At 44.4% G+C, this 12,148-nt stretch overlaps 1 protein-coding gene across 5 annotated transcripts in view; it reads left to right on the forward strand.

Annotated features, from left to right (window-relative positions):
* The first annotated feature begins 1,850 nt into the window (after positions 1 to 1,850).
* Positions 1,851 to 12,148, forward strand: part of ZNF678 (zinc finger protein 678) — a 109,895-nt gene continuing 99,597 nt past the window's right edge. For 4 of the 5 annotated variants that reach the window (XR_004059031.1, XM_030937233.1, XM_030937230.1 and 1 more), the window contains exon 1: positions 1,880 to 2,056. Coding sequence is in view for 1 of the 5 variants with exons in the window: in XM_030937230.1 (XP_030793090.1) it covers positions 2,027 to 2,056 (30 nt within the window). In the remaining 4 variants the exon portion in view is untranslated. Of the gene's footprint in view, positions 2,057 to 12,148 lie in introns of all 5 variants that reach the window. The other variant, XM_030937231.1, reaches the window with a different exon arrangement.

Here is a 12,148-nt window from a genome sequence, read left to right on the forward strand (position 1 = left end):
CATGGGCTGCTTCCTCCTCGGGGAAGGTCATTGCCTTCATTAGCCACCAAAACAACGGTCCCTGTGCACCCAGAATCCCATTGCCACCAACTTCGTGTAAACTCTAGTCCCGAGGACACGAGAGAGACCCAGGCCTCCGGCTCCGTGGGCACGCTCGGCGCCTCCGCTCTAGCCAGATGGATGGGCACACACTACAAATCTCGGGGCCCACCGCACCAAGAGGACAGGGAGGAGCCAACAAAGGAAAAACCCTAAGAAACGCACCCCCAAATCAACCAATCCAAGAAAAAACACGTTTCAGGGCTCCGTTGGTTCACCCGCGTGGGCGGCCTGCCACCCTGTTCTGGCCCAGCCCAAGCACCCTCCACCCTACCCAGGCCTGCTCAATGGGGCCCTGTCTACCAGAGCAGAGGACTCCCTCTCTAAGGTTGTATGGCTCTCGCTATCTCCCTCACCCTTTCTCTTCTTCCCCCTCCACCTTGCGCCCTTTCTTTCGCGTTCTCTCTCCCCTCCGTCACTCTGTCTCTCTCTCTCTCTCTATCGCTGTCTCTCTCTTCCTCCCTTTTTCTCTCCATCCCTTTCTCTCTTGCTCTCCCTCAAGCTATCTGTCTCTTTCTGTGTGTGTGTGTGTATGTGTGTACCCGCGCGAGTGCGCCAGTGTGTGTCTGTGGGGGGGGGGGGGGCGGGGGGGGGGTTTCTCCTGGTGGTCGTGAGATGTGTCTTGGGTGTGCCTCAGCCCCTCTCTCCCGGGATCCAGGATATGTGTGTTGGGGGGAAGCAGTGGAAAGGGTGTTGAAAGAAGGTGACAATCAGCTTCCTGGAGGGCACTGACAGGCCATTATTCCTGTGGCTTGGCAAGTTTTCTGTTTGAACTTATTTCTTGTTAAGGGTCCAAGTGTACTGACTATGGGAATAAGAAAAGAAGAATCGCTCTGAACAGCTGAAGCTCTGTGAGGTACAAAAGATTTTTCTGGCCCAGAGAGACTTGAGTATGGGATTTGAGACGCATCTCCACACCCTTTCCCAGGGGCAATTGTTTAAAGGTATGTTGTTCCTAACGACCTGCCTCATCTGGAATTTGTGATACAAAGAACAATGTATAGCCAGTCAGTGGCTTATGGATTTTAATGTAAATTTTTGATGAAAATTTTAGGAACTGCGTCTTTTCTCAAAATCCACTTGTAATGGCTACTAATTGGAGTGTATATTCAGGGCAACTTTGTGCTCTCAGGTAGGTATCCTGAACATGTGCCCTTGAATATACTTTTGAAAATAGATTCTGACTTTTTTATTATGATAGGTTGACAGGGGACTGGCCTGGGACACCTGCCTGGATGTAAATACCCCAACCATTAGCTGCACTGCCCAGCAGAGGAGGCGGGTGGACAGCAGGTCCCCTTTGGTCAGAAACACATGCATTTCCTAGTTGTTCTACAGCTGGGTCCTGCTTGCGAGGACAGTCCCACAGGCGCACCGGAATGCACAGGCAGCCTCCCCTTTCCATCCGCCAGCATTCCCAAGCACGCCTCGGCTTCTGACTGGTCTGTGCTTTGGGAGGAAAACTCATCTTCAGGTTTCTCTCCAACAGAAGATGATGATGACGCTGTTTAGACACTCAGGAACAAAGATTGCAGATTGGCTTAAGAGTGCGCCCTTTATTAAAGATGGTATGCATGTAAAGACATGGAACAATTTTAGAAAGATACAAAAAAAAATTGCCCATTTTATTAAGTCTCATTCAACTCCTTTGCTGACCTCATCTCCTGTCACTCATAACCAAAGGAGGAGGGTCCTGGAGCCCTGTCCAATCAGGGACATTGACGTGGGAATTGTCCAATCAGGAGCGCAGCTTGAGAGGCAGAGGCGGTTTCCGGGATCTGGCGGGGCCTTTGTCTTGCGCTCCAGGTGTAGCTTCTGTCGCGTTTTCTCCCCTATTTATCCTCAGCTGCGGAAGGCCTTGGTGACTCTGCTGCTGCAGTGTCTGGTTTCTCTGTGACCTGCAGGTGCTGGGAGTTACGTAGCTAAGATGCCAGGACACACCGAAAGCCGGAAAACGGTGAGAGTTCCCTGGAGGGTATTCCAAGATGGCGGCCCGGCCTCTCCGCGTCAGCTCCGGAGTCCGCGGCCCGGAGTCTCGGCTGGCGCCTGTGGGATCTGTCACTTCTGGGTAGGGGCGGGGCCGGGCTGCCGCGTGATTCTCCTCCCATCGCTGTGCCGCGGCTTCCCCTCGGGCCTCCGCCCCGGCCTCTCTGGGCAGCTATGAAGCTGCAACCCCGCCAGTCCCCCAAACTGTGTGCTTCGTCCGGAGGGGAGGGTCATCGGGGAGAACCCCAACTCGGTGTGCCAAACATGCGTGGGAAGAGCTGTTCCATAGGGCTAATCTTAGCTGTGCAGTCCATCCTTTTTCCTGTGAAAAATAAAGGGAGTCACTCTTAAAGCTTTGAAGAGTTTGTTTGAGCAAAGGGAGTTTCAGGAATGGGAGAGCACCCAGCTATGGTGTGTGGCTTGTGGGTTTATGGAGGAGGTGCTTTAAGGAAAGGCTTTTGTAAGGTGCATGAGGAAGCAAGCCAAATTTAATAATTGACTGGCGACAGTTACAGTCACTTTATTTGGACTGTACAGGTGGAAATTTCCTGGTTATTTAATTAGAGATTAATTGGAGTTTTGTGATTGATTGAACCTGGATTTTGTTTCCACTTAAGGTAGTCATTAACAAGAAGTGCATTTGAGCTACTAGTATTTTTCATGTCGAAACGCAAGACACTAGAGCCACATCTGTCTAATTGCCTGCTAATTATTTTAACACTGCACAAGAGACTGGTTTTCCCCTGCATTTTCCAAATACATGGAAAGCAGGGTCTCAAATCCCCTCCCCTGTTCCCCCAGCCTAACTCTGGCCTGCAATAAAATACTAAATTTTCAGTTTCTTTCCAAAATTCACAAAAACCACCGTCACCTCTTCAATTCACAACATTGTCAGCTATTTGTCTTTTATTGCATACTCCAGGCACAGTATTTTAATTAATCATTTTTTCACAGAACATTGGAGGGAACTCTTTGTTGTTGTTGCTGTTGTTTTGTTTTTGTTTTATCTTTAAGAAGGAGTCTCGCTCTGTAGCCCAGGCTGGAGTGCAGTGGTGCGATCTTGGCTCACTGCAACCTCTGCTTCCCGGGTTCAGGCGATTCTCCTGCCTCAGCCTCCTGAGTAGCTGGGATTACAAACGCGCGCCACCACCCTCGGCTAATTTTTGTATTTTTAGTATTTTGTGTTTTAGTTTCATCGTGTTGGTCAGGCAGGTCTCCAACTCCTGACCTTGTGATCCCCCCGCCTTGACCTCCCAAAGTGCTGGGATTACATGCCTGAGCCACTGCGCTTGGCCTGTTGTTTTTTTCCCCGCCCAGCTTTTTTTGTTGTTGTTGTTGTTGAGTTGGAGTCTCGCTTTGTTGACAGGCTGGAGTGCAGTGGCATGATCTCGGCTCATTGCAACCTCCGCCTCCTGGGTTCAAGCGATTCTCCTGCCTCAGCCTGCTGAGTAGCTGGGACTACAGGTGTGCGCCACCACACTTGGCTAATTTTTGTATTTTTAGTAGAGATGGGGTTTCACCATGTTGGCCAGGATTGTCTCGATCTCTTGACCTCATGATCTGCCCACCTTGCCCTCCCAAAGTGCTGGGATTACAGGCATGAGCCACCACGCCTGGCTTGTTGTTGTTTTTAAGAGGATCTTGCTCTGTCATCCAGGCTGCTGGAATGCAGTGACATTGTCATAGCTTACTGCAGCCTCCAACTCCTGGGCTCAGGTGATTTTTCTGCTTCAGCCTCCTGAGTGGCTAGGATTAAATGTGTGTGCTACCATGCCCGGCTAATTCTTTTTATTTTATTTTTTTGTAGAGATTAGGTTTCACTAGTTACCCATGCTTGTAGTGCTCTTTAAAGATTTGTTTTCTGTTTGTAAAAGCAGAGAACCCCCTGGCACTCTATTGTGAAGAAATATTTGTGGCACTCTGCTTTTATCTTTCCTAGGCACAGATGCCTTGTACAATATCTTTGAGTTGAGGTTCCACTTTGGAAACTTTACAGCTTGTTGTATCCTCAGCCACTCTTTTTTATTTATATTTATTTATTTATTTTGAGACAGAGTCTCTCTCTGTCGCCCAGGCTGGAGTGCAGTGGTGCATTCTCGACTCACTTCAAGCTCAGCCTCCCGTGTTCACGCCATTCTCCTGCCTCAGCCTCCCGAGTAGCTGGGACTATAGACGCCCACCACCCTGCCCAGCTAATTTTTTGTATTTTTAGTAGAGACAGGGTTTCACCGTGTTAGCCAGGATGGTCTTGATCTCCTGACCTCGTGATCCGCCCGCCTTGGCCTCCTGAAGTGCTGGGATTACAGGTGTAAGCCACCGCGCCTGGCCCGTCAGCCACTCTTATCCTAGTCCTGAGTTTCAGAATAGTCCTGAGTTTCAGAATTGACCCAAGATGCCCACAGTGGCTATGTCTCTTGGAGTATCTAGTGAATTTTAGTTGCTGGGTTTTTTTTCTTCCCAGAGGACAGCCTGTGGCGTGGGGATGGAACCGCTCAGTGGAGCTGCTGGATGTCCTGGGGCTGAGAGAAGTCTTCTGGTGCACCCTTCATCTAAAAAGCTAACCTCTTAGACATTCTCTCCCAACCCCCAATTTCATTGTCTGGAGACACGTCAGTGGAGTTGGGAAAAGACAGAAATAATTCCCGCCCTCTGTATTCTCAGACTTGTGAAGGGAGAAAAACTAGTCCAAAGGACAAGCAAAACCTACTCCAGTGAGCTGATGTGAGAACATGCAAAGCAAAACATCCCTGGAGCACACAGTGAGGCACAGTGCAATGTCTCCAGACAGGGTGGTCAGTGACCACTTCAGTGAGCAGAATGGGGGTGGGAGAATGTCCCAGGTTATAGGATAGCCTGACCTGGCGCTTGAGTCGGATGTGTCTGTGTTCCAGGTAGCACTGTTACTCCCTGAGTTTGTCACCTTAAAAAGATCTGTTCACTTATTTCATCATCAGTTTTTTATTAAGTATATATAATCCCTTTATCAGTAGAGCTTGAAAGGTTAGAAAATATTTACAAAGGACATGAAAGTGGTGAATTCTAGGAAAAAATATGTAGTCATGTATTTCATTTGTTAAAAAAACTCATTTATCTTTTTCTTCATCAGAGTGAGTGTAGTAGTTTCTCAGTTCTATTCTATTTTAAGGGTGATTTCTTTTTTTTTTTTTTTTTTTTTTTTTGAGACGGAGTCTTGCTCTGTCGCCCGGGCTGGAGTGCAGTGGCTGGATCTCAGCTCACTGCAAGCTCTGCCTCCCGGGTTTACGCCATTCTCCTGCCTCAGCCTCCTGAGTAGCTGGGACTACAGGCTGCCCGCCACCTCGCCCGGCTAGTTTTTTGTATTTTTTAGTAGAGACGGGGTTTCACCGTGTTAGCCAGGATGGTCTCGATCTCCTGACCTCGTGATCCGCCCGTCTTGGCCTCCCAAAGTGCTGGGATTACAGGCTTGAGCCACCACGCCCGGCCTAAGGGTGATTTCAAACAGAATCTCAGGGCTTAAGTTTGGGAATTCTACCAGGGGAAAAAATAGGAAACATCTCTTTTTCATTATGCCTATAGGAAATTCACTTTCACAAGACAGTATGGTAGATTAATTGGTAAATTATATAGATTCATGAAACATCAGTTCCTCTTTTTTACAGGGTGGATAATTTTTGACATTAAATGTTCTGTATTCAATTATCTGGACATCCAAATTCAATGCTAAGTTTTAGGAGATGGGACATGGCTCCCCTTAGAAGGGCTCACATTTAGTAAGTGTTTCCTAAATGATCTGTTATAGAAATATTTAGTTGACATTTTTGTATCTGAAAGGAATAGACACTTTTGCCTTTCCTTTTGAAATGTAAAGTGTGTCTTACAATTTTATTCCCTTTTATAAACACTGTCTTTGGCTGATTTTGCTGAATTCTTCAAACACTAGGCATTTTCTTGTTTAAAACTAAATGAATAGCCCTGACTGGAAAGTAGAAGTCTGAGCCCAGTGACTCTAAGTTAAGGCCAATCTTGAACCTGCAAAAGAAGGTCATTGAAGGCCCAATTAGTTCTTCCTGAGGAGCCTCCCTTGCAGGTGTCCCAGCCTGCTCACACAAGCATGGAAGAGCCCTTTACATTGAGAGAAGCTACAGAGCCCTGGAAAGTGGGAGATCCATGGGCAGATGCAAATGAGGTTGGGTTGGAAGACAGGTTCAGAAGCTCTTTCTGAGGATAAAATTTCGTCGTCCTGGGCTGTTTCTAGACTTTGTCAAATAAAGCTAATTTAGATTTACATAAAAAGTTACTTAATTTTAAAGGAGTATTGCAACAGGGGAAAAATACCAACTATATCTGCAATCATCTGAAATGTTAGGCAGAAAAGGGCTTTATTTGAAGGGGGAACACACAAGACTAGAAAGAATGTGGAAGCGGGAGGACAGGATGAAAGTTGCCAAAATTAGATCCTAGATCAGAGAATGTTTCACCCTGAGGTCAGCGTGTGTTTAGGAGGGGCATAAAGAGGGGTTATTTGCTGGCTCAGGCTGAGTATGCATCAAAGTTCTGGGGCCTGCTAGAAAGAGAGAAGCTAACCCATTTATGCCTAGTGTTCATTATTGGAGCACTAAGCTCGTGGGAGTTATTTATACTTTCTACTACTAGATGACCCTACTGCTCAGGGTCATCACCATGGTCTGATTTTTCCCACAAAAAAAATTGCCACCTCCAGCATAAATGGGTTAAGCAGTGGTTGGTGAACAAGGTTTTTTTTGTTTTTTGGTTTTTGGGTTTTTTTTACCGCTGAAGAGAATTGTTCAGGTGATTGTTTATGAGACAAAAATGGGAATTTGCAGTCTGTGTCTGGCTTTGTAATAGGTTAAAAAAAAAAAGGGAGCATCATAAGTCAAAATTAGAGGAGTGTTTCTTTTCATTCAGCTGTTCTTTGAGAACATGAAGGATGAGGAATTTCCTCAGTCACATCTATTTACCAGGAATGCCTACCCACCCAATCTTCTCCTGCCACTTTACTGTATATAGCTCTTCCATTTGGCTGTTTTGAGATGTACTTTTTATAACAAACTGGTACTACATGTTTTGCTGAGTTCTGTGAGGAGTTCTGTCAAATTATTGAACTTGAGTATGGGGTTATGGGAGTCCCAGACTTACAGGCAATCACTCAATAAGTATAGATGGGTCCCTGGTGCATGTGACTGGCCTCTGTAGTGGGGGCAGTGATGTGGGACTGAGCCCTGGCCTTGCAAGGTCTGTGCAAACTGAGTGGTGTTAGAATTGAATTGTTGAGCAACCAGTGGTGTTGGAGAATTGGTTGGTGTTCAGGAAACTGCACACATCTGGTGTCAGAAATTTTGTCAAAAGTGCAGGAGCAGCAGCTGGAGGCAGATGCCCTTTCTTAGTGAAGGGAGGTTCTGTTCTGCATACAGGCTGTTACACTGCACTGTCCTGTGATTCCAGGTGTCCTCCCAAGATGAGAGAGGACTGAGGAGTTAGAGGGAAGGAGTTCTGAAAACAGACCCCCTCTCCCCACAGCTGCTTTCACATGGTGCCCACCGACTCAAGAACATAGCCACTATCGATGTGGCCATGCCTCTTCTAGAACAAGGCTTCACTCTCAGGAATTTCACGTACAACACCTTTGCTTCTAGAGTCTCCAACCAAAAATCACACATGTGTCTTCAGAACTCTTGGCATATCCCCTGCCTCAGATACTGTTTCTGTAGCCACAACCTGCTCACTTCATCAATCTGGGCTTCTGGACTAGCTGATTATAAGGTCATTTTCCAGCACAGAAATGAGTCAGGGCATAGCCCCACATGGAACAGTATCTGAGCATAAACCAATTATTCCTTCAATCCTTCACTGTCCCCCACCTGTGGATCCTTGAGAGCACCTTTCTCTTTTTTTGCTTTCTTCCCCACAAACTCTCTTTCATGTTTCTAATCCAGTGCCCACTGGAATTCCAATGTCCAGGAGTTCAAGACCTGTCTGTTGTAGGAGCAAATACAAATTATAAGGAAGAAACTTAATTTTTCCACTTGAGAATGAGGGAAGAAATTTTGCTCTTCTCCCTTTTCTTTTTGTGTTGTTTGTTTGTTTGTTTTTAGACGGAGTCTTGCTGTCTTCCAGGCTGGAATACAGTGGCGCGATCCGGGCTCACTGCAAGCTCCGCCTCCCAGGTTGGTGCCATTCTCCTGCCTCAGCCTCGCAAGTAGCTGGGACTACAGGCGCCCGCCACCATGCCTGGCTAATTTTTTGTGTTTTTAGTAGAGGTGGGGTTTCACCATGTTAGCCAGGATGGTCTCGATCTCCTGACCTTGTGATCCTCCCGCCTTGGCTTCCTAAAGTGCTGGGATTACAGGCGTGAGCCACCGCACCAGGCCTCCATTTTCTTAAAGTATTTAATTTAGAAAAGTCTTATTATTCTTTTGTTTATTTATTTTGAGACAAGATATTGCTTTTTCACTTAGGCTGGAATGCAGTCATGGCTAACTGCAACCTGGAAGTCTTGGGCTCAAGGATTTCCTGCCTCACCCTCCAGAATAACTAGGACTATAGGCATATACTAACATGCCTGGCTAATTTGTAATGTTTCTGTAGAGACAGGGTCTCAGTATGTTGTCCAGGCTGATCTTGGACTCCTGGCCTCAAGGGTGCTTTCTACCTCAGCCTGCCAAGGTGCTAAGATTATAGGTGTGAACCCCCATGCCTGACCTGGAAAACTTGTATTTTTTCTTCTGCTTCTTGAAATATATGCAAATTATTTTACCAGCTAAATAAATTTGAATCATTCTTTTCAACTCATGGTTGTCTTTATCCAAGACCTGGATTCTGTTGCATTGTTTTTTGATTTGGCAGAAATTTATTGTTTTTAAAATGTTTAGTCTTTTAAAGTTGATTTTAAGAGCATGCAAAAGTTGAGCCCAAAGAGTAGAATTAAATTCAGCAGCCAGAATGGTAAAGGGTAAAAGATATTAAGTAGCTGGCCTTTGACAAAAAACTGATCATCCAAGGTGATTATCTGACATTTGGAGTCTGAAGTACTTACAGTGCAGAAGCAAGAACAGTTTAATGTATGACCTGTACAGCAGAGTTTCTAGCTATACCTGATTTCTTTTTATTACTTAGGACAAGTTAGCATGGTTATGTGTAGTCTTTAGTAGATGACTTGCATTCATTTAAATTAAACAGTGTTTTCAACAATAGTGTATAAATAAGGCCACAATATTATTTATTTCTCATGCTGCCTTGTTTAAGAGGCTGCAATATTTATTTTGAACAAACCCCTTAAAGTAGTGATTTTTAACATCAGTGCTATTTATTCTTTTGAAATATAAAGTGTTTTATATTTCAGTGAATTAAGGTCATATTAATAATCTCAAAACTACTGTATACATCATGACTAGTATATGAAAAAATTTTTAGCTAGATATTTATACCTACTATATAAAGAAAATTCACTACCAAATTGTTTCAGTAGATACTAATCAGTCTGACATGATTATTAATTGATTGTGTAGGTATAATTATAGGTCAGCATGATTTTATTGTCTAGTGTTTTATTTTACTAAATTAAGGATGTAGCATTTGTAGCCCAAATAAACATAAGTGATGTAGCCACCCAAGGATCACAGTAGCTCTTCAGTTAGCTGTGTCACAAGCTCAGATAAATCCCACTATATTAATAAAATTGTATTCCAATTCTTCATCAAAAGGTGCTAGTGGAAGTTGTCAGGCGCCTTCCAATATGGACCTCTAATCTAATGGCCTGCAGATGAGAAAGCAGCAGAACTGGCAGAAAAAACCTTTAGAAATTCTGCTTGAGACTATGCTCCTGTTCCTCATAATGTTCATAATGCTCATGTTTTTTATGCTAACAGTGGCTGTGTGCTTTGGGTGTTTAAGGAGAAACTCCTGGAAGGGTAGATTTTCCTGGTTGAATTTACCAACCCCATATTTAATCTAAGCTTTTCTTTAAGATGTTTTCAACTTCTTTTCTTCTCTCAATATAGCCTTTCTCTGATTGAGAGCTGTTTTTCTCTCCAGTGCCTTGGGTATCTGTTTCAGAAGCTTTATTAGTATCTTGCAGTGTCTGTAAGCAAGGTGGGGGTCATAATGACAGCTCGTGGAGCTATTTTATTCAGACTCATGCTGGGCATCTAGCAGTATTTTTTTTCCCTGTTGCCATTATACATGGAATCTGAGGTTGCAACACTCTTTCCATTTCCATTATTGCTAAAGTGCAATTCTACCCAGGAGTCCTGCAGGCTCTCCTCCAGCCTTGGGGCCCCTGCACTGACACAGGGTGTGGGAGCACAACTACAGCAGTCAGCATTTGCGTGGGCTGTAAGCTCTGGGTGGTAAGCTGTGGCTTGGTGGCAGAGGGCCAGAGTTGGAAGTGGATACAGGCCAGCAGAAGATGGGTGCTCAGAGCGTCACAAATGATTTCTTTGAAATGTAAATAGTCAAGAAGATAGATTCTTTCATTACTGTTGCTGTAGGAGAGTAGAAGCCTACTTTGAGCGGGCACCTGGCTCTAAGTTGCAAAACTACCTCATGCCTTGCAGATAAGGTAATTTGTTTTTCATTGGAATATAGCAAATTAGCTAACACAAATGACTCTCCCTTCCCCCAATTATCAGGTGAATTTAGGATGAACTATATATGACAAATGGTGCAGTCAGGTCTGCTACTTGAGGACTAATTAAGGTGACTTACATTCTGTCTTTTTAATCTCTTAGCAGATTATCTGTAATGCACGTCACATTCTGGTTGAGTTGTGTAATTTAAACCAGTTTTGTTGTTGTTGTTGTTGTTGTTGTTCTACCATTGTAGAGAGTTTTTCTGGGATTGGAGATGATTTTACTTTTAGTTATATTCCCCAAACATTGTCCAGAATTACCAGACATAGTATAAACTTATGAGGTGCCTGCCAGGCTTCACTCCAGAGAGGCTTTCCATCTTGGGCTTCTAGTCACAACTCATACTTGTGCAGCAAAGTGCATGCTGCCCCTAAAATCTACAGGCAGTGTAGTCTCTGCCTGTTTAGGATTTACAGTCTCTTCTAGAGAAGTTCAAGCAGACTTCTACCAAAACTACTCCACAGGGCAGCAATCAACCATTCAACGTGTTTCAATGCCCTGGCTTCTTCAGACCTGAAACTAAAAGACTCTGGTACCCAGAGACCCAAACAGGGTCACACGTGTGTATTAATTACATGACTTGAGACCTCAAACTCCTCCTTTTTCTCTTGCCCAAAGGCCCACAAATGTATAGAGGGCACTTGCTGCTTTCTGACCCATCCAAGACCTAAATCTGCAGCTCCAAATTCTAAATCTAGGTCATAGGATTTGAGAAAAGAAAGTAATTTTATCAGAAGAATCTGAGCTGTTTTACTTATCAGGCCCAGAGAGATGTTATAATAAGACCATAAACATGACCTACTCCTCATTTTTAATGTATTTTTTCCTTGAAAGTGCTTGCTATTGTTACAGGTAGCTGTAAATTAACATAATAATGCCACACCAGACACTATAACCCACACTCTGTATTATATGGTCACTCACCAATCACTAATGTTATTTCTGTAAACCAATGAGAATTTCAGACAAACAACTTTGTATCAGTTCAGTCTTTTGTCCCGCTCCCCCATCCCCTTTTTTTTGCCTTTGAAAATCCACTTGGAAGTACTGCTAATGAAAGTGTATATTCAGGTCAACTTAAAACTATACTCCCAGATAGCAGTCCACAAGCTTGACGCCCCATAATACTCTTAATTATATCATTTTCATCTCAGCTTTTTTTCTAAAGGTCAACATTTTATGGAATGTGTTAGAGCAGTCTCCATCAGGATATCTCTCCTCTGGTTTTAACTCCGCTTGCGGTAACATCCAAGATTGCTGAGCTAGGTTGATCCCACTTAGAATCTGCACAGGAGATCTAACTTCTGCCTGGGATTTACAAGACAGGACAAGACTATGGATTGAAGATGAACAGAAAACCCGTGGGAGACATGTTCTGCATTCTGAGACATCAACATAGACATCTTAAAGTCCTTCTTTTAGAGGGATTTTTTGAG

This window comes from Rhinopithecus roxellana, chromosome 8 (assembly GCF_007565055.1).
Source record: "Rhinopithecus roxellana isolate Shanxi Qingling chromosome 8, ASM756505v1, whole genome shotgun sequence".
NCBI lineage: Eukaryota > Metazoa > Chordata > Mammalia > Primates > Cercopithecidae > Rhinopithecus > Rhinopithecus roxellana.